General features: G+C 36.3%; 1 protein-coding gene across 5 annotated transcripts in view; it reads left to right on the forward strand.

Moving 5' to 3' along the window:
- Positions 1-23,299, forward strand: part of Tmtc2 (transmembrane O-mannosyltransferase targeting cadherins 2) — a 384,756-nt gene that overhangs the window by 281,211 nt on the left and 80,246 nt on the right. For all 5 annotated transcript variants that reach the window (XM_010610162.1, XM_010610177.2, XM_033763823.1 and 2 more), the window contains one exon: positions 19,556-19,637. In XM_010610162.1, the coding sequence (XP_010608464.1) occupies positions 19,556-19,637 (82 nt within the window). The remainder of the gene's footprint in view (positions 1-19,555; positions 19,638-23,299) is intronic.

The raw sequence follows: 23,299 nt of genomic DNA on the forward strand, positions 1-23,299 counted from the left end.
GTCACTGTGGATTTGACTTAGGCTTCTCTGACCATGAGTGAGGTTGAACATCTTTCTTATGTTTTTTAGCTATTTCTTTATCTTTTTGGGAGGAATGTCTTTTCAAGTTCTCTGTCCATTTTTCTCTCTCCCTCCCTCTGCCTCTCTGGACTTCTTTTGAGATTTCCTGTTTGTCTCTGGTCTTCTATAGCCTGAACACTTCACCTATAGTTATTACTTTAGAAAGTCATTTTCCTAGGTGAGCTCTGATGATCTGAATCTGTGGTTCAATGTCATTAACTTTTGGAAAGTCTTCAGTCATTATTGCATCACTTTTTTTTTTCCTTTTTCTGCCTCTTGGTATTCCAGTTAACCACATGTTACGTTTGGAATTTTCCCCCAGTTCTTGGATGTCCTATAATTTGTGTTCTTTTTCTTACTGCACTCACTTCAGGAATTTTTTATTGACCTGTAGTCTAGCTCAAATGTTGGTTGTTGGGCCATGCCGAGTCTTCAGATAAAGCCATCCAGAGAATTCTTGATTTCCTTTGCAGTCTTTCTGATTTCTAGCATTTCCTTTTGATTCTAACACTTCCTACTCACATTACTCAACTGTTCTTGCACATTGTCTGCTTTTCCTTTAAGTTCTTTACATATTAATCATACTTGTTTTAATTTCTCTGTCTGGTAATTCCAAAATCTGGCTCATTTTCTAACATCTGAGTCTGGTTCTGATAACTGCTTAAGAGAGGATTTATGTTACTCTACCAAGAAGTTGGGCTTTGTTAAGTGTTTGCTAAGGCTATGGTTCATGGAGTCTGCATTCCTTTAGTTTTTATATTCTCTATAGCTGTTACACATCTTTGAGTACTTTTTCTGGGAAGCTGTGTCTTGTAGCTCTTTCAGGTACACAACGATGTATGGTAATGCAGCCCTGCCGTCTTGGTGGCAGAGTGTGTGTGTGTGTGTGGGGGTTATTCGATAATTTTTCAGTTACATCTCAGTCTTTGAGTGGCCCTGAGTCACTGTTTTATGACCTTCACAAGTTTCTGCACTCCCTCTTTCTCACCACCTTAAGTGAGAAAGAAAGGATAAGGGAAGTGAAATAAGCAGAATGTCCTTTCCCTGTTGCACTAGGAAAAGGCTCTGTTAAGGTAATTCTTCCTGGAGAGTAGGTGATTGTTATTGAGAAGATTGGGGTATATTTCACAAAGAAATTTTCCTCCCCTTCACCTGCCATCACCCAGAGATCTGTTTTGGTTCTTCACCATAGAACCTAGTCAGATTCCTGAAGGTAAAGCCTTTGAAAGGTTGGAGATCCCCTAGATTTTCTTTTCCGTGCTAGTCCACATTCAGACTTCATCAAGTCCTAGGATTCACCATTTATGTGTACCTACCTTTTTGTTTTTGTTTTATTTTGTTTTGGTCTTTTGCTTCCATTAAGTTTTGCATCAGAAGAGCACGTCTCCACTGTGGTTCTCTTCCGTCCTTCCCTTCCCTCAAGAGCATTCACCTTAGATTATTTAATCCTGCATCACAGCTGCTAGCCCTGTGCCTACACATTCTATCTCTATTTCTATGTTTCTTTATCTCGATTGGTCTGTATCTGTGTCTGAGTATATCAGGAAACACAAATATCTGTGGAATGTATCATATGTTTTCTTTTCTTCTTGGCATAAAGCATAGTGCATTGTACATAATAAATTCTTAGTAGATGTTTTCTTAGTATTTCAATGAAATCGATATTTACAAAATTATACTTGATCACAAAGGCTCTTTGATCTCGGAAAAAATAATAACTGTCTCTCCTTTGCCCCCTCTCTTCTTTGCACTCCGTTTTTTCTCTTCTCTCCTCCTCCCCGCTTTTCATTCTTGTTTGTAAAATGAGAGAAAACATTTCCTTACCGAGTGGGTTATAGAGGTTAAGTAGTCCAACATGTGTATAAAGTATTTAGAACACTGCTTGCACTCGGTGTGTTGTGAGGACTCAGTAGATGTCAACCCTCAGCGATGAGAACTGGGACGATGGTGATGATGATGAAGATGTTGATTGTGGTGGTGGTGATGAAGATGGTGTTGATGATGGTGATGATGATGGTGGTGGTGATGATAATGATGGTCATGACGGTGCTGGTGGTGGCAGTGAGGGTGAAGGCTGTGTCAGTGTTTATTATTTACCCATAGCATTCCTTGTTCAGCCTCATCAGCCATCAACCCCCATAATATTAAACTTCTGGTGACTCTCTAAATATGTTACATCTGCCGGTTCTTTGTCTTTCTACACAGTCTGCATCCTTGGTCTAAAATGTCATTCTCTGTGTTTCTATTAGCAAAGTCCTGTCCATCCCACCCAGCTCCACCTCACATCCTCCCTCATGAAGGTTCTTAGCAAGAACCTGTCTCAAAGTCAAAAATAAAACAAGGGCTGGTGAGTTAGCTCGGTACAAAGGCCCTGAGCTTATCCCTACCAGTAGAATTTTTAAAAATTAAATAAAAGAGGGAGGGATGGGGAGGAAGGGAAGGAAAGAAAAAAGAAAGAAAGAAAAAATGATGAATGTAGACAAAATAACTAAGAAGCAGAGGTTGACTCAGTTCACTCAGCTTTCTTTCAGACTATTTGCACTGACACATCACTTCCCACTAAGCTAATTCTTCTATAATCTGTACTCTGGAAAGAAGGAGTATCAGTCACCTTTCTCTGTTCCTAGCTACTTTTGTGTCTGCTTTTCCCATTAGCTGGAGAGCTGGTATAGGCTATCCACTTGGTCTTATTTATTGTTGCTGCAAAGGAGGGAGTTGCAGTGGAATAGTTAAAATTTGTTAAACTGCCGGGTGTGATGGTGCATGCCTGTAATCCCAGCACTGCAGGCTGAGAGAGGGCGTTCGCTGTGAGTTCGAGACCAGCCTGGGCTACATAGTGAGTTTCAGGTCAGTCTCAACTACATAGTAAGACCCTGTCTCAAATAACAAAACAAAACAAAAAAATAATAATAAAAGTAAAATTTGTTAAACAAATTATTTCAATGTAGCATGGTAGAAAAAAAGGATAAGAGAAGAAATGAAAAGCTTAAAGAAATAAATGGCAAAGCTTGAAGAAATAAATGAACAATTAGAAAGCAAAAAAGAGAAATAATATGTTAAGTGGCTTAAAGCAAAGAAAAACATGAAGATTTTGCTTGTTTTGTTGTAAAAATCTATAGGCAGGGATCTTTAGCATTACAAAGGCAACAAAGAGAGAAGTTAGAGTCAGGTAGTAGAATAACAATATTTCAAGCTATAAAAAGTATTCTTTTTGTCTCAGTAAAAATTATATGGTAATCCTATGAATATGCAAACAGTAATTATTATTGGAAATAGGAATAAAATAACCTTGGCATGACCCTATTTCTTTATTTCTTCTGTTTGATAATATAAAGTAATATGCTCTTCTTGTCCTGTACATTGCTCTGATAGCCTTGAAATGGAATCTCAGAAAAATGGTTAATATAGCTTTCCACATCAGAGGGAAATTTTAGAATTTCATGAACAACAGTGATGATAGTGCATATGTATTCATCTGACAGGTAGAACAGAGTTTACTGATAATTTTCTGTTATTTTATTAAATATGATATAGACAGCCAGGAATAATTTTATTTTTATAGGAATGATCATATTTGTATATTTTATCTGAACAACAATCATCTTGGTATATAAATTTGATGGAATGAGAAGAGTGTGAAACATTTTCTACAGGAAATGATTAGGTTGAACTTATACTGATCAAATTTATGGAAGAAGCAACTTTATCTTTTATGGGTTTTACTGTAATTTTGCTGAGACTTGTTCTGGTCTTAGAAAGTATTAACCTTTATTCTGAATGATATCACTGAACTGTAGCACTAATTCTTCTTATAAACATTAAAATAACTACTGTGTAAATATATTTCACAAGTCTTTATTTAGAAATCTCAAGTATTTTCCATTAACATTGTAGATATCCAAATATTTGTGAAATGAATGGATTTATTAAATACTATTTGATGCTCCCACATCTGAAACTATGCACTCTAAAAGAATGATCATTCACTGTTGTAGAAAGTCTTTTTTTGGAGGTGATAGGCCCCACCTTAAATACTTAGCTTATTCTTGGCTCTTTTTTCTAATTTCACTTCATCATTAATCTAGTTAGTCCAGCAATATTAAAAGTTTTCTTTTTTACTGTTTCTTGCTTATCCTTCTGTATAAAAAACATATAGTGTCTTCTCCGGGTGTTTTCTGAACTTTATTATTCTTTCTGTTGTCTCTTCAGTACTTTAAATATATATATACACTTCAGGAAAATGTACACACATTTCAAGAAAAGAAAAATTTGTATAAATATTTTAATACTGAATTTACTGAGACACTGTGAGATTAATACTACCTTTGATCTCTAAAATTAAAAGAGAGACTTAGTGGCTGTTACCTTACAGACACTTATTAGTATGGTGAACTACTTCTTGGGTAACCTTGGTCATTGAGATTGTTGCACACGCATTTTCATTTTCTCCTTTAAGGGCTGGCAATGTAGTGGGTTTTCTGTGATATATGACATTCTCTAAGGGTCCACCATGCAAGAGTAATCCCATCTGTTTTAAAATATCACATTATTTTTCTTTTCCTGAAGTGTGTATACATTTTTTGGAGGACTCTTTGAGTGTGTGTGTGTGTGTGTGTGTGTGTGTGCATGTATGTGTGTATGAGTGTGTGTGTATGTATGTATGTGTTCATTCAGTACTGGGGATTGAACCCATGCTCTTTGCTCTGAGCTACGTTTCTAGCCCTTTTTATTTTTTATTTTAAAACAAGTCAGTAAATTGCTCAGGCTGGACTGAATCTTGTAGTTCAGGCTGGACTGAATCTGAATACTCCTGCCTCAGCCTTCCAGAATGCTGAGATTACAGGCAAATACTGCTGTTCTTGGCTTCATTATAGTTGTAAAAACAAAATGAAGTATAACATGCTTATCTGAAGTAATTTGCTTTTGAGAAAAATATATATGAAATATGACAGATTTTAATAAAATTGTATTTTGCTTAAAGTTTTTCTTCTCAGAAACAAAAAATATCTGTATATTACAATATTCAGAGTCAACTCTTAACTCTTTTACTTTTTTATAATTCTTAGATTGCTAGCAGCTTAAACCCTGCTAACTACTTCAGCCTGAGTTTGCCAAATCATGTCACCATTTCAAAGAGAAAATGGATGCTGTAGAAAACACATATTTCCTGGGGAGCGGGCGTGGATTCTTAAACTGTCACCCATACTTATATGGGTTTTCCAGTTTGATCAAAAGGGAGCCTAAGTTCTTTTAACTATAACTTCACCTTCACTTTTAGTATTTGCCCTGCTTTCTATTTTCTTCAAATTTCCTAGGCCCTACAGACAAATTGTGCCTACAGTCTTGTGAGACATTCCAGAACAGAGACAATTGGTTGATAACAAATTATTTCAGATCTCAGAGTTCTTCATATGGGTTTTTCAAGAATGTCATTTTAATTATGTCAGAAATAATCATGTATGCCTGTGTTTTGCTTTTAGTTAAATGGATTTAGGTATAAATGGTCTAATTAAGAAGAAGCATTTTTGTTGGTGGTGGTTTCTTTGTTTTTTCCTTTCTTTTAAATGTTCAGAAAGTATTGCAGTGCTATACTTAAGATATTGAGCTTTAGCTACTGCTATCCCTGTTACCTAAATATCATAATAGCTAACATTCTTAGAGCCCTTGTAAGAGCTTCATGTGTACTTTCTCATTTACAAACTGTTGTTCCTGTAAGAAATGGAGTGAGTTTCTGGAGACATTAAGAATCTTTCCCAAAGAGCCCAGCTGTTCTCAGGATTATCCTGATGAGATACTCAAACCTAGGTCTAACTCACTTTCAGTATTATTTCCTTTATGCCAGTGCTTCTCTCCTAATAACATACTTCAGAATAGAAACGACTCTGATATAACAATGTAAGAGCTTAGCTTTCCCCCAAATCTTTAGAATCTGTTTGTGTCTCCCATGACATGATAGCTGAGTATATATAGACATTCTATTTTGAGAAATTGAGCAAGTGTACATGTTCCTTCCATAGTAGTTGTGGAAAACATGGTGTCAAGTAGTGAAACAGCCATTCTATACATCTCTGCATTGCTTCGGTGAAAGTGCTGTAATTGCGAGCATCAGTTCGTTCACTTTCCCTTGTCTCTCAGAGATAAACCTGCCACCTCAGGTGACAAACTCCGCAGTAGGATGATGACTCTCTGGGAGGTTGATATTTCATAAGTCTTGTGTGCCTCCATCCCACATCTTTCCTTTCAAGGTCAAGACAGCCTTAGATGTTGACAGTGATAATTTATCTCTGAGCCAAACAACTATTAAGTTGTCTATCTAGAGGAAAAGACATTTCGACTTTCTATTCTCTATCATCCTACTACCTCTGTACTCAATTTTTTCCTATTAGTGATCCACATTTTCTTGTGAAATTACATATTTTCTCTCACTGTCAGAAGGACACAAAGAAAGAGAACTTTATTTTGTAATAATATAGCAAAACACATGTGAGCACTTCAGCCAGCATACTGTCCTGCTAGGTTTTGGGAATGATCCAGTCCGGCGATATGCTTGTCATCTGTATTTATACCTACATACTCAGTTGGCAGTGGGCCCGTCCCTGGCCATTTGTGTGTATTTTTGCTTTCCACCTAGTTTATAGGTTCCTATAATCTTCCATGCACCACCTCTAGTCACTTCAAACTGTAGAAGTAAAAGTGAATGAATACTGCTCACTGACAAATATAATTGTCAATAGATCTTTTTTCTGTTTTTCCAAGAAAATTATTATTTGCAGAAGGTAACCCAGAAATCATTAGTTTAGGAGAAAGTAGAAATTTGGTTTAGTTGTTAAATCTCATTATTTTCTCAAACAAATGTGTTTTAAATTGGTTGCTATCAAATTAATCTTTGTAAACTGCAGATCTCATCAAATGGTGTTGAAATAAAAATTTTCTCCACACAGAATTACTAAATAGTCTTTTTAATTTGGATCTTATAAAGGAAATTTTGAGCTACTAATTCTGGGACTGACTAGATGGTCCAGTTCCTTTGATGCCCAGCCAAACTTTCTTCCATCTGTGAGTCAGCTTAAGAGTAGCACCTTCTTTTTGAAACCTCCCCTGACTCACTAGGGAAAAATAGATAACTGTGCTCTGTTTTCTCATATACTTACTAACCATGTGTCTAGCAAACGCCCCTTTTTTAAATTCTTATATTTGGTAAGGGTCTGTCTCGAGAACCACCATGATATGGTATCATGTAAGAGGGCAAAAATCTTCTCATTTGATCTTTACATTTCCAGGCACATGGAAGGTAATCATAAATACCTATCACGGATAAATAGGTGGGATTGTGAGTTTGTGTTTAGTCTGTATGGTTTGTTGTTACATAGTATGATGATTTCTAGTAGTGAACTACTAGTGTTACGGAAGGAATTAGCAAGTGACACATAGAGAGGCAGCGGAATGGAAATAAAATAACAAAAGTGTACTCCATCGATGGGGATTGATGACACCTAATGGCGTCTGATCAATCCCTGTACTGATGGCAAGGCAGTTGAATTTCAACCCAGAAGTAGCACTTCTTTGGTAGAGGACGTTACCTTTACAATATATTTAGTTGTCTATTCTAGACAAGGGGAAGGATCCTGTTTGGTCAGCAAAGCTAACGATGGTTCTTTTCATTTACAAAACTTTTGAGGGAGACTAGGTGCCTCCAGTGCCCGTTAATTCTGAACTAAACAGCGCGAAAGGCAGAAATTATCTTACATTGTGACATTTTGTAGGGCTTTTGCTATTAAAGTTTTCCCTATCACTAGAATGTGCCTATGATGTGAGTCCTTTTTTTCTTTTTTTTTACCGGGGATTCAACTCGGGCCCTTGCGCTTGCGAAGCAGGCGGCAGGACCACTGAGCCAAATCCCTGGCCCAATGAGAGTACATATTATGAAGCCAAATGGTCTCTCTTTGAATTCTAGCTCTGCCAAACCAAGCTTCTGAACTTGGGTAAGACTTCTCCTCATTTCTGTGCCTCAGTTTCTTCTTCTGTAAGGTGAGAGTCTAAGTAATATCTCAGAGTTATGAGGTAACACACATAAAATGCTTGAAGCAGGATCTGGTGCACAGAAATCTGTAATAGTTTTGTTCTTGTTATATAACCTACAAAGAGAGAAAATGGATTGCATTGCACTATTGACAACAGGTGACTAGAAACCCATGAAACATCACCAGGAACCTCTGCAAGTAGGCCCTAGTCTCTTGCTTAGTGTGCAACGCAAGCCTGAGCGGGGATAAAAAGCTAAAAGAACTAAACAGAGACACAAAGTGGGGATCCAGGACAACCATTGCTAGTGCAAATGACAAAGATGCTGGTCTGTCCAAGCCACTGATTTTTATTAGTAATCAGTTGGGGTAAAGGCAAGCTACGTGTAAAGGTGGAACTATGTGCAAGGATGCACACTTGTGCAATTTCTATGGAAATCAATGTAAACAAGGCTCATGAAGGGCAAGACAAAGCATTCTTGAATTAGGAAGAGAATAGACAAATATATATGGTTGTAATTACAACACTGTCCTTCTAGTAAGAAGGTTTTAGTTGTGGGAACGGAATTTGAGTGCAAGTTACTCTGACCTCAGCATATAGGCTTTGGCTGAACTTGCTTTTCAAAATAAGCCAATGGTGGGGTTAATTCTTTACATCCTACTTTGCAGCAGGCTACTTGAAAAGTAGCAGAGAAGATGAAGGGGAACCTAATTATGCTTGATAAATTCCCATGATCTCGTGTTGAGAAAGGATTCCTTTGTTAATGCCTTCTTTATTATTGTCTTAGTGAATGCAAAGTTGAGGTCACTGTGAGTCCTCATGGGTGCTACTAGTGGAGCCTAGTGGCTTTATTTGGTGGCACATGGCAGCATCAAACAGCCATCATTTAGCTTATCTAATTCAAGCAAATGCTTATGAAATACAGATGAGAATTAGGTAAGTATAGAAATTACACTGAAACAGTAGGCACAGAGAAGAGTTTTGGGCAAATGGAAATTACTTAGAACTACACTATATACTTCACATACATCTGTGGTCCAGTTTAAGAACCTTTCATGATTTTTCTACGTTTGATGAACATATTTACCTTAAAATCATTTATTCCAGCTCTGTTTAGTTTCGTTCCTTCGTTCATAAAAATGAACTTCATTGGTTTAGTCTCAGTTATTTTCCCCAGTCTTAGTTTCAGCTGAGTAGACCTGGCAAAATGAGCCAACTGTCACCCATATTTTAGACCAGAGCACTGCCAACAAAGGGCAATGTGAATTAAGAAGTTACTTTTCTTTAACCTAAGGTTTTAGCCACTTCTTTTGAGTTTAATCCCATTTTTCTAACAGACAATTGTAACCAACAGAGTTCAATTGTAACCCAAGTTCTTTGATTTACAACTAAAGAAAATGAAACTTGTTCAATTAGTGGCTTTCCTTGGCTGTTTACCTTCTTGGTGTCAGAACCAGACTAGAACTAGGGTTTCTGTTATTGAATCCAGTGCTTTCTTCAGTATCCTGGTTAAATCATCAAAGAATTTTATGTCTAAATAAATAACCCTCTATGTCCTTTACTGTCAAAGCTTTCTGCAAAAAAATGAAATGAAATGAAATTAGGGAATTATTTACATCTGGCTTCATCATCTTGCGAGAGCATTTAGAGTCGAGAGCAGGTGGCACACTGCCAGTGACAAATGGAGGCATGAGATTGCCTTCCCATCATCCGCTACCTTTTATGGTGTCGAGGATTTCTTGCTCTCTTTGTGACCCAGCTGCAAAGCAGCTGTTGTTTGAGATCCTGCCTTTCCACTCTCACAAGGCAGCTTTCCTAACCATCCCCACAGGGTTTAAACTTCTGTAGCACAAATGTCAACTCAGAGCTCTTTGAGCTTAGCCCTGCCCCTTGGGTCCAAGCAGCATAGAAGCACCCCACATTATTGCTAAGCAGTTTGTGTGGAATGACCCAGTGGGGCCATGACAAAGAAGCAGCACTGTGTCCTAACAGCTCAGCTGAATGGTCGGACTTAATGCTACTAGCTAGAATTTGAAGGCTTTCCATTTGCACCGATTACCAAATGGAATTGACCAATTTAATCAGCTAAAGTTTCCTCCTGGAAGCCCTTTTTTCATGAACTTTTGGTGCTATTTTATGGATCACAGAATACTGACAAAATTTGTGGTTTCTTGCTTTTCCTTGTGGAGAAGAAGTGTTACCAGTGATGACTCTGGTCATAAAATTCGGAGTATCGCTCAGGCCTTAAGATTTAATTGGATTTGTCCTCTGAAAACTGTGTCTTCTGTATTCTTTCAGTACTTCTTGAGGAGAATATGTATTTTTAGATGTGAATTTTGGGACTTCACAGCCTCCAGAACTGTGAGAAATAAATTTCAGTTGTTTATTTAGAAAGTAGTGAGTTTTGAGTGTTTGCTTTTGAGAGATATTTAACATTCTCCATGCATTTGTGACCACCTACTATGCATCTGGCCCTTGGCTAAGTGTTGATTAAACAGTTCTCCTAAAGTGGTTTATAATTAGAAGAGATTACCAATGGTAATTAGAGTACATATGGTAAGTGTCATAACAAAATTAGAAATCAAGTGTTACAGTACTCAGGAGGAAAAGACTCAGCTTGAAGAGCTCTGAACAGGTTTAATTTGGCCCTGGTCAAAATTGAAAAGTTGTCTAAAACTCCTAAATATAGATATATGTTATCATTTCTCTTCTAATTTTCAGTTAAACTAAGAAAAAAAAAGTAGGCACTGATTTGTATTGCCACTTGTGATTTATATTTTGATTTTCTGTATTTCTGTATTCCTTTTCAAAACCCTCTGTCTCACTTTTTTTTTTTTTTTTTTTTTTTTTTTTTTTTTATCATTCATAGCCAGATATACTCATTGCTTTGGTCATTTTCTTACCCTCTCTCAATTTCCTTCTGACTTCAAGCCCTTACTGAAGTCACCTTACTGAAGTCACCAATGATTTCTGTTACTAAACCCAGTGGCTGTTTTTCAGTCTTTGACACAAATGACCACTGCAGTCTCCCTGATATACCATTTCACCTTGCTTTCTGCCTCTAGATTGAGCCTGGTTAACCTATTGCATTTGTTATGATATCTCAGATATTGCAGAGTTGCATTATCTTTATAGTTCCCCCGAACCTGGCCCTCTTCCCTTATTAAGTACTTCTGTTCAGTTTCATGGTGCAGACCCCCAAGAGTCATCCCTGTCTTCTCCATCTCCTGCCTAACTTGTCTGTCACTGTGGACCGATACCCGTTTCTGCCTGTTTTACCTCTCCTGTCTGCTTCCTGATTTCATTTGTCTGTCACCTGCCTCTGTCCCTTCCGTTTCCATTCCATCATGTTATCCTGGCCCTACTCAGAATGATATTTACAGAACACCCGATAGCACTTAAGTAGCCCATTGGCTAGAAGTGCTCTGCTCTGTCCCGCCTTTTCCCCTGGTTCACCTTCCCTCCTCGCTCGCTCTAGTAGGCTTCATGCACTAGTTTTTATAGAAGTTTTACATTTGTGGTGTCTCTGTTTAAAATGTTTGTCTGTCCTGAAAACAATTAAAAATAGGCATCTTCTGGTTTCTTATATAAAACATCAAATCCTTTGGAAATCTTTCCTGTTGACCAAACTCCCAATATTTGTTTTTGCCATACTCACTGCAGCTCAGTTTTGTAAGCAGGGCAGGAATTGTATCTGTTTTTTTCTTTTTGTTAGTACATGTTTGTAGTGCATAATGATTGTGTTCCTCATGGGGAGTTGGTCCAAGTACATAGCACACCCTTATTCTCTTTTTCATCCCCTTCCTCTCCTCTCTCTCCCTCCATCTCTTGATCCCCTTCCCATTTTTCAAGAGGTCTACCTCCTTATTTCCTGATTGCTATCTTTTACTTTGCTCTTTACTTACATTTTTGGTTTTTCATATAAGAGAAACTATGTGATAATTTAAGCATGTGTACCTGACTTATTCCACTTAATATTAAGGTCCTGAAGTTCATCTACTTTCTGATAAATGATTCAAATATTTCCTTCTTTATGGCAGAGTAGTACACCACTGCGTATAAATGTCACATTATCTCTGTCTGTTTATTTGCTGATGGAGATACAGATTGTTGGAGGCATTGCCAGAGAACTAGGTGCTGGCTCAAGTACACAGAAGCCTGCTGTCCCTGACATAGCGAGGTGGCTGCCTCTTGCCATAGAGGCAAAGGCTGATAGCCACACCCAGAGAGCATTACTGAAAAGCAGACAGTAACTAAAGAGGTCTCCATACTAGCAACAAGTCTTCCACTAAAATCAGCCTGCAAACTTCAGCACAAAACAAAACAACAGTAGAAACATGAGAAGACAAGGCCTCCAAGCATTCCCAACTCACCCAAAGCTGACCTGCGGGGCATAGAAGGGGAGGATATAAAAACCACATCTGTCTTTATAGTGCATTTTCACTCTGATACTTAACACAGTGCTGGACACAAGTTATGTACCCAGTAAATATTTGTTAAGGGAATACATTTAATGAATTGCTAAAATTATGTTGTTTTAATTATGATCACATGTATATTTTTCTTTTGTAGCAACTCAATAGATAAATTATATGTATATTACTAAAATATAAAAATTGCCTATTTCAAAATTTGAAAATATTTGTGTCATTTAAAAGTAAATTTTTAGCATATATTTTCCTATAGATTTAATTCAAATAAAATTTCTATTTGCTTCATTTTAATGAAATTTTAAAATACTGTTTTCCTCAACCAAGATTATGAATGGGTAAAAGTGACGATGTGATGTTGTTTTTAAACTTGACTTCGTGCTTAGTATAGCAGCACAATGTAGCAGCCTACGTAATTCACCCAGGTGGGGCTTAAGATGTGGTTCTATCCTATCAAATTAATTATCTTTAGTGAAATGTTACTACAGTATATGCAGATGATTCCCTTAAGCTTGAGGGGAAAAATATACAAGTGAACAGATGTAGAGAACAAACAAAATTTGTAACATTACAGGAAGTCTGAGTAAGCAAAACACCTAAAATCATGTGATATTTATAAAAGTTAGGCATTTTGTGTTTATACCTTAAAATTTAACTTTTTTACCTACTCATTATGTCAAAGCTGTGTTAGAAACAGTTAAACTTGAATTTGTAATTTTTAATAGTTTAAGTGCAAGTATATAAAAGACAAGTTATCACTTCAAATAGTTATTTAAAATGGTCTGGTGTTTGCCTTTAACATTGCTTTTTAAATATTTTACTCTCTGTTTTGAAAACATTACAATTATAATGTAAATAAATGAACTTTTGCTGTATTGTTTTCTTTCCTCTGGGAATTTTTGCAAGTTTTCTTACTTTACTTTTTTTGTTCTGTCCTGTGGGAGTTTTTGCATGTTTTCTTGCTTTCCTTTGTTTTCGTACAAGGCACCAGACATTTGGTGTTCTTATTTCCTGCTGGTACTTGCTCTGCGGCTCCCTATCTGGCAGTGTTTCTAAATCAGCCCTTCATACTCTTGCCCTAACATCTCAGTCAACTAGAATTGCACTACTCTACTGTACATGTGTGCTTCTACCAACATTTGGTCCCACACAGTCTTTTCTGTATGAGTAAAGCATACTTGGATCACCCACAGGTGCCAGCTCACAAACTGGAATCTTCTTTTCATGTTATACCCACACCCAGTCTTCATCCCCTCATCTTCAGCAGACATCCCAAATCAAATCACTTTCACTATCACCACCCTAGTGTGAGCCTTGAAGATTAGAGACCTTAGAGGTGTCCCAGTTATCTTTTGGCACCCTCCCCAAAGCTGGAGGGGTTTGTGTTGTTCTTTGTTAATATAAATGAGATTGTGTTCAGCAGCTATTTAAAAATCTTCTCAGGTGTTCTTTCCTTATCAAAAGAAATTTCATTTCTGACTCCAGCAGCCCATACACTAAATTGAGATGATCCAGAGAAGATCACCATGACTCCTAGGCAAGCCGGATTCTTGAAGGGCCCCGTATTCAGTATCCAGAGGCTGTTCAACCTTTCACTGGCTAACAGCAAAGAAATGATATGAAGCAAAACATCCTGAGGCATCCAGTAGTATTGACATTTATTTTTCAGTAGCAAAAAAGAAAATAACTTCCAGACTCCTTTCCTATGATTTTTTGGTATGTACTCCACTCTTGCCAGACTTTTCTTGATAAGCCTGAACACCCCAACCATGCCATCTCTGAGGTGGCCTGCCTTATTAGGTCACTTCTCAGCTGTCACTGAGAGCCTTTGATGAGTGCTTTGTCTGACATTTCCCCACCCACAGCTGTATCTTATTCTCCCCATTTAGCCTGTTACTTTCCACCAACATATTTAAGACTGACATTTTACCTGCTTGTGTGTTAACTGTCCATTCCACAGCTAGATGGGAGCTGCACGGGGGGACCTGATCACTCTGTCTATTACCAAAGTACAGAACCCAGTTTATCCCATATCAGAAACTTCATTTCTATGCAATGAGATATCATATCTCTAAGCCTCCTTTTCACTTATTAGATTTCGTTGTACTGTGTCTCTGAGACACTTAGTTTGACCACTAGTATTGCACTAATGTTTTTTAACCATCTATTCTGTATGCTTATGTCTTGTCAGTCTTGAAATACCCAGGACTCAACTCTTTCATTCACCTACTGTGGAAACCCCAAGGGTAAAGTGACCCAGTGATCAGGTGGTGCTGTGAAAGTATAATAACTTAACAGCCTGCTTATTTCACTTAGCAACGATCAGGGAGATCTTTTGTGGTTTAAATATTTTCTAGAAAATGATTTCAATAGATAACATAGTATTTCACTGAAATGATGGTGGTTAATCAAGTCCATATTGGTGGGCCCCGAGTTTGCATAAACAATGCTGCAGTGAAAATAACTTCTTTGTATTTACACAAAGGACCAGTACTTATACGTAGAATTAGACTGCCAAAGTGTATCTATGATTTAAATGTTTTTGATACAGGTCAAATTGCCACCCAGGAAGATTTTAATCATATTTTACATTACTTTCACAATGTGTTATATAAATGCCTATTTTTGTGAACTTGTAGTAATACTAAGTACTCATTCTTTTTGCAGTTTTATTGATGGATGAATAATATTTTAACATTTATTTATATTTTAGGTAAAATGAATGTTGCATACGTTCAGTGTTTTATAGGGATTATGACCATTTTTTCCCAGGTTTCTACACTGTTTGTGCCCATTGCTTGTACAACATGCCTTTCAGACCAGAAACACAGCTGCATGTTGATCTTTATCTTTTGTGAGTGAAATCACTGTATTTCAGTCTTTTGTCTCCGTCAGCCCTTTAATTTCAGCTAATTTAGTGACCTCTTCTCTCAGTGGTTCCCAGGTTTCCCACAATTTCCCAGGTTTGACTTGGCTAGAAATTTCAGCTTTCAGGGAACTCCTTATGGAGTTCATTTTGTTAGAGAGGCTTATGGAACTTTAAAAAAGTGATTTTCTTACTATTGCCAGTTTATTACAGAGATATTTTAAAGACCACAAACGAAGTACCTGATGAAGAAATGCAGAGTTATATCACCCTCGGACACACACATGCACTCTTATTCAACAACACAGAAGCTCCCAGAATCCTGTATTTCAGGATTTTTTATTGAGGCGTCATCCTATATACAAAATGTATTATTAATTCAAACTTGAGCCCCTCTCCCCTTCCTGAAGGATAAGGTTGTAGATGGATGGGGTCAGAAAGCTCCAAACTGTAAATCATGACCCTCACCCAGAAACACATAGAGTGGCTTTATTAGATTAAAAGATACTGCACTCGGAAATTTCAAGAGTCTCTTTGTTGGGAATCAGTATTTAAAGGCTAAATATCAGAACAAAAGATTCTCCTAAAACCTCTGTTGCTCAGAAAATTGTAAGGAATATAGGAGCACTTTACCAGGAAATGGGCATAAAGATGTATAACATATATATTCCTTTGAATCACAATACTGTATAATTCGTAAATTTAAATATATAAATGCCTCTGTGTGTGTCTATATAAAAACATAATTCAATGCAAAAGTCTTGGTGTTTTTCTGGTGTCATTTTGTATTTATACCATTTCTGAGCTACATTAGGATGACACTTAGAGGGTGGTGGATGTTGTTATGTGTAATTTGGCACTAAAAAAAGCACACAAATTTGAATATAGTTTACATTTTAAAAATTAAGTAATTCAAGCTGAAGCCATCATCATCTGAGTTCTCACATTAATATTCCCTTTTGCCCTTTTATGTTTTTATTTTTAAATTATTTTATTTTATCCCATTTCCCACCTAAGTTCCCTCCTCTCCCTATGAACAAAGTGAAAATAGAAGGAAAAAATGGAAACAATGCCTTGTCCCTTTTTAATGGGGAGTCCAGGAACGACCGTGGGAATTTACATGTGTCTGTGTATGTATAAAAATATCTGTGTGTCTTTAATATTTGTATATTTTGTAGCAGAAAAAAGTATTGATCAACTGTTGAGAGAGATGCCACTTGCTCTGTGCATCCACTCAACTGAGCTCCTGGCTCTGAGCTGTAAGTAGTATGCAGCACTGATTTAATAGGAAAACAAATAAAATTAGCCAGAAATTGATCCCACACTCTAGGATAGGCTGTATAACCTTTAATGGATATTTATCCTATGTTTTATGACTGCCAGTCAGAAAGGGTCTGTTTAGAGGGAGATCTTTTGCAAATGAGAATGGGAACAGGAATGCAAAGAAGGGGAAGTAAAAAGAATGAAAATATGGTACATGCCTGTACTGACTCCCCACAATAAATGTAATCATTATTTCCTGGAAACATGTACTTATAAAATTTGAAAAATTAAAAAATATGAAAAGCCCTGTTTAGTTCTAGTTCTGATTAGGGTAGGGTTTTTGTTTTCCTTTTTGTTTTCTAGTAGGTTTAAACACTATTGTCTTTGGTATATGCTTTTATTACTCAGCACATTTCCTTGTTCGTATTTTCTGAACTACAACATGTGTCCAAAAAATCCCAACCAGCATATGAGATGTATATTGTGCATGTTTTGTCCAGCTTGAGGAGCTTCTGCAAGCAATGACTATTGATGTAATGTTCTTTTGAAGAAAACACTGACTTAATTTCACAGACAAGAAAATGCTGATGAACATCTTTTCCTTCATTTTCTTAACCACCATCTTCCTAAACAGTAATAGTTGAAACAGTGAATTTCACTCATCATATTGCCTCCCAACGTCCATGACCCAGAAATATGTATGCTTAGTTGGTTTATACATCTATCTGACTGATTCTTAATTTTTTATACTCTCTTGAGGATCTTCTTTTCCTCCTTAATATTTGGCAGTTGACTAAATTGTCTAAGTAGAAAGCAGGACCTTTGTGTGACGATAGGTTATTTTTTCCCAGAAAGAATTTCTGTGTGTTCATTTCACATCTTGGAGATTTGGGACTCATTTTCTTTGATGACCTGGTCCACTGAGGAACAAGACACCGCTGTCTTTTGAGTACTAACGCATTTTTTTTAAAACTTCATATTATTGTTTGGCCAATGAACTACACATAAAAATTTTACTACCACATTTACTATGACATTGATAAATGAGCCAGACTTCTTTTTTGTCCTTAAAACCTGAAGTAGAAGAAATCCAAAGCCCTTTTTAATCTTTGCATATAACATTTTTTACATATTCTGTACCAAATGATAGCTTCATTTTTCATCTTTTATTTATTATCCTCTTCTACTCATTCTTTGTATATAGTTTTCCAGTGATGGTATAAAGACTAACAGTATGTTTTTGAGGTTATGTATATAATAAAACTTATTCTTTGTTTTTCTTGACTCTTCATTGTATTATATACCATTACTTATGTATGAGAGGTAATAGTTAACACTCTTACAAATGTGTAACCACTGTAGATGTATCAGGTTAGATAAACAAATATCCCTACAAAATAGCTTTTATCTTTTTAAAATTAGTAACTTAAAGCAGTTTGGGGTTTATGAAAAAAAACAGCAGAAAGTACAGAATTACCATGTACCGCCTCACTTTTCTGCCACCCTATAAATAGTCCCCCCTCTTATGAACAACGTGCATTAGTGTTTTACATGTGTTACGGTTGGCGAATCAATTAAAGTCCGTAGTTTATATCATGACTCACTCATAGTGTTGTACATTCTGTGGTTTTAGACAAATGTTTAATGAAATGTAGACATCATTATGGTATCATGCAGGATAGTTTCACTGCCCTAAAAGTCCCCTATGTTCCACCTATCTTCTTTTTTGTCATAAAGAAAATTACAGCTAAGAGGTGAGAAAATTTCCCATGAGTCGCAAGCTTAAGCAAGTGTGGGAACTGCTCTGCCTGTCTAGGATTTGTGCTCCTAGTATACATTAGACTGCCCTATTCTCTATAGCTCTTGAATTATTTGGGGAATGCTCACTTGATCAGATTCTTGTTAACTCTTACTAAATTTTATGAAAGAGTATGGATAGGAAACACTTTGTGCTTTCTTTTCTCCTTTGAAGTTAAAATATGGGAAATGTTGCAGGCAATTTAAATTACTGGGTATTTGAGGAAGCTTGTAAGTTAAAGACTAATTGAAGGGAGAATTAAATGAAAGAAATACAAATGCCTCTTATCTGGTCATTTGATTATCACTGATTATTGGGGGCAGAGGCTGTATACAAGTCCATACCAGTTAGGACAACAAGTCAATAAAGACTGTACTAACAGAGTAAATTATTTTTTAATAATTGAACGAAAAACAAAGGAGTGTGGAGAAATGAGTCCAAGTTGCATAGAATGTACCATATTACATTAATAATACAACTTTAACTTTAAAAAAGAAAGGATTGCCATAAGATTGGTTGTAAAAACATGTAAGAAAGAAATAAACATTGCCTGAAGTTTATGAAGTAGAGCGTATATAAATTAGAAGGAATAAGCAGATGAGGTCATTTTGTTTTGCCATGGGCTGTGGTTTCTGGTTACCACCAGTACCTTCCTACCAGAGTTTCATTCCAGCCATGCAAGACAAGAAAGGGTGATCAGCGGAAAAGTCATGTCAAAAGATGAAATGACTATTTTTTTATACAAAAAAAGAATGAAGAAAAAACAAATTGAAGGGAGAAAATAAAATACAAAATGACAATGGTTTGCCCTCTTTAAAGCTATCTGATTCTTTTATTTTCTGAGAAACTACTTTTTAAACCTTTCTCTTCCTTCACTATTGCTTTTAAAATCTCTTTGTTGAGCTTTCATCTTCCATTCTTTTTTGGATGTTTCCCAAGATTCTGACCAGGGTCTTTGCTCTCAACGTAGTCTCCTCGATCATCCTCTTTTAGATAGAAACAAAACACATTTTTCTAATGATGGTTATCTACAGACATTACTCTTTCATTTGTTCCCAGGAGGTAAAGAATTCTTCATGATCTTTTGCTGAATCATCCATTTTCTTTGTTTTTTTTAAGGGTCGTAAGAGTGAGGCTGAAAAGTTCTTCTTGAAGGCCATTGAGTTGGATCCCACCAAAGGAAACTGTTACATGCACTATGGTGAGTGGTGCCTCATATTTGTTAATGTTCATATGAGACCATTTTGCTGGTAAAGGACATTTTGAGAGGCACGTGACTTTGTTGTTGCAGGTTTAGCCTCATGCTACATTCTTATCTTTCCAGTCTCACGAGTCACATTGAAGAGCTTTGCATTGTATTTTTTTCTTTTCAGTAATTTTCATAGGAATTCAGTGGGGAAGGCAGTTTCACTGTTCTTTCAAGTTCAGTGTGGAGTTTAAACAAGATTTCATCAGGAAAACATCTAGCTCCTTGCCCGATGCGCGGTTAGCTTTCTTTTCATTCTAAATGATAATGTATTGCTCATTGAGCATGCCTTTTAGAAGTTTGAGAAGTTTACATTCTGGCTTGAAAGTCTTGCTTTCTGGAAAATTTAGATGTGTACTAGCCTTATAAATGCTTAGGAGTGACTCAAGGATAACCTGTAATTGATGTAAACAATGATTGTCTCATTCTGTTTAGCCTTAGCCCGAGTGAGTCCAGAGTGAGCTTATATAACAACTCTGTCATACCCCACTCTGTCATTAGCAGTGAGTCATGTATTTAGTAAAGCCAAGTAGACAGCTAGTTTGGTGTTTGGTAGGGTGTGCTTATTTCTACCAGATCTGCCCCTGGAATGGCTTTCAAGGAGGCAGCATTTACTTTTCCAGTGTCTTAAAAAAACAACAAAACAAAACAAAACAAAACCCACTTTTGTTTTTATCACTGCTGGCTTTGATGTGTTATTATCATGTAGTAAATTTAAAAGTCGATGGAAATTAAATCTAAAGGAAAGAGAGCTAATATGCTTATATAATATTTAATTCCTTCTCCCAGTTTCCAGCTAGTAAAAATAAATCAGTGACAGGCTGCAGGTGTAGAAGAGTGGAAATAATAAAATGGAGGAAACACTTAACCAACCACAAGTGCATTTTAAAATTTACATTATTGTTTATATATGTCTATAAAACTGGGATTGTGATGCTTTATCTTTGCAGCACAGTGCAGGATGCAATTTCACATAATGTATGACATGAGAACTCCAGACTTTGTTTCACAATGCAGTTTTATTGCTGCATTAAGATAGCAGTCAACTAATTTAAGTTTGCTGAAGAATTTTACTTTTAATTTTACAGGTTTTCCCTATGAAGTATTTTAAATTAGAATTTTTTTCATGCCTATTGGGTATCCCTACCATGCATGAAAGTAGTTCCATGATTATTTTCCTGGAGTGCTAACGGACTGTTTGCTGTTACATTTTAGGAAATAGTATTTAATTCTGTCTTTCTCCCAGTGTTTCTTTTGCTCCAAACTAATTTTATTTATTGTATTTTAAGCTTATTTCTAACAATATTATTATATAAAATACAGCTATTTTCACAATTAATATTTTTAAACTATTCATGTTTGAACTGTACTTGTTAAAAAATTGTCATTAAGATTTACTGCTGTAGGGCCGCGTATTTAGCTCAGTGGTTTGGTGCCCTGCCTTGCAAGCGCAAGGACCCGAGTTCAATCCCCGGTACCAATAAAAAAAAAAAAAAAAAAGATTTACTGCTGTTACTCTACCTTGCCCATCTTTACCTACTTCTGTAAACTATTATTATTTTCATGGTAAATCATGTTCTTGAATTTTTTTTCCAGTGCTAATAGGAGGTGGTATTTTTCCCATGAAAATTTTTAGTTAAACAGGAAATACAAGAAATTTATAGGAAATTTAGTTAAACATGGAATACAAGAAAAAAATTTTCATTTTACATGTTACTTGGAAAATAGTGATAACACATCTCTAAATGCATGTGTAAAAATTGATTCTCCTTAGTACCCTTGAATTGTTCAAATTTTTTTTTGGCATATGTTTATAAATTTATTTATTTTCTCAGGCAAAAAATTACCTCATAATTCAATCTAATATTTTGAAATATAATTTTATGAAATTTTATAATGTTCAGTATTTTTACTGTTTTGGAATCATAAATGGAAGACTCAAAATGAGACATTTGAAAGGAGGCAAAATAGAGTCAAATCATCTACAAACAGGAAGCCAATAACTGAGTGCTTGGCATTTTTCACTTACTTTGCTCAAGTTATAAAACAATATATACTTAAAAATTTTAGATTATTTCTATTTGGGAGAATCTATTTCAAGTAAAAATTTTAAATCGGTATAAGCACTCTGATATACAAACATTAGATTGAAGCAAGGCTAGGGAAATGAAAATGATTTGAACAACTTAATGTAGGTAAACAAATGTTGGCTCCTTTAACTACTAATTGTCTTTGCTTTTTCTTCTATAGTATATGTTCTGTTTTGTTTCACAATATTGGCAGACAGGCAGACAAATAGACATTTTGATCAGTAATTCCTCATCGAGAACAGTATTAGTTTCATGACTTAGCTAAATTTTTTTAAGTAACGGTTTTGTTATCAGTCAGCTTCTGGCTGCTAGAAAAAAAATACCTGATATATCCAATTTAAAGGAAAGATTGATTTGGACTCAGGGTTTCAGAGATTTCAGTCTGTGTTCAGCTGACTTTAAGGAGGAGGAAGGGCATAGGCGAAATGTGCCTTTTCATGGTAGCTGGTAAGCAGGCAAGGAGGAGGGAGGAAAGCAGAGAGACAGAGGGAGGGGAGAGCCAGAGAGAAGAGGGAGAGAAGGGGGCCTCAGAAGAGAGACAGGGGCCAGGAACTGGAATGCACTCTTCCAGCCTAGTCCCCCGATGACCCACCTCCCTCCACAAGGCCCCACCTCCTAACAGCACATACCGCTATGAATTCATCAGTAGACTAATTCACTAATGAGTTTAGCACCCTTTAATCCAATCCACCTTCCAGAAGCCCTGCCTCTGAACAAGTGAGATTTGGGGAGAACAGTTTAGATCTAAACCATAACAGATTTTTTTTAATACTTATAAGATGTGTCCACTAAGTTCAAGGTAATATTTATAAGATGGGTCCCCTGACTTTCTCAGGAAGTTAGCAGTGCTCTGTAGGAAATAAACAGGATGATGTCATCTTTGGAAGGTAGTGTGGAAAGTGAAACACTTCTTGAGACAAAAGTAGTCAAGTAAAATATCTCTGAGTGTGTGATATTTGAAATCACTGAGCTTAAAGCAACTGTTTGAAGAGCCAGGCTCAGATGAAAGAAGTAGAAATACAAGGGTCTGTTCAGGCAGACAAGTAAGACTCATGTGACTGGGTCACACTGAGCCACATGGGAAAGTGGGAATAGATGAGGCTGTAAAAGAAGCACAAGTAAAGCCCACAGTGCTTTGCAGACCAGGCTGCACAGTTTGCATTTTACTATAATAGTAATGGGACCATGTGGCGAAGACAAGATTATAAAAAGGTCAGAAAAGACCAAGGGAAACTCTTCAGAGAGCTGTTGCTATGATTTAGAGAGATAATGGAGGCTTTGGCTTGGGAGTAGGTGTGGGAAGTAAATATTTATATTGAAATTACACATTTACCTCCTTGAGAAGATTCTAAATTTAAGAATTGGGAGGAGCTGTTTTCCATTTTTGTGTCATCAGTGCCTTGAATATTGCATTACAGTAATGTGCAATAAATGTTTATTGCACTCAGGAATATTCTCCATTCTTGAACTGGATCTGATATATGAAATTTAGTGAAAGAATGTTCCATTTGAATTTTTATTGTTTCT

Source organism: Fukomys damarensis, unplaced genomic scaffold, assembly GCF_012274545.1.
Source record: "Fukomys damarensis isolate Sample0158 unplaced genomic scaffold, DMR_v1.0_HiC HiC_scaffold_15, whole genome shotgun sequence".
NCBI lineage: Eukaryota > Metazoa > Chordata > Mammalia > Rodentia > Bathyergidae > Fukomys > Fukomys damarensis.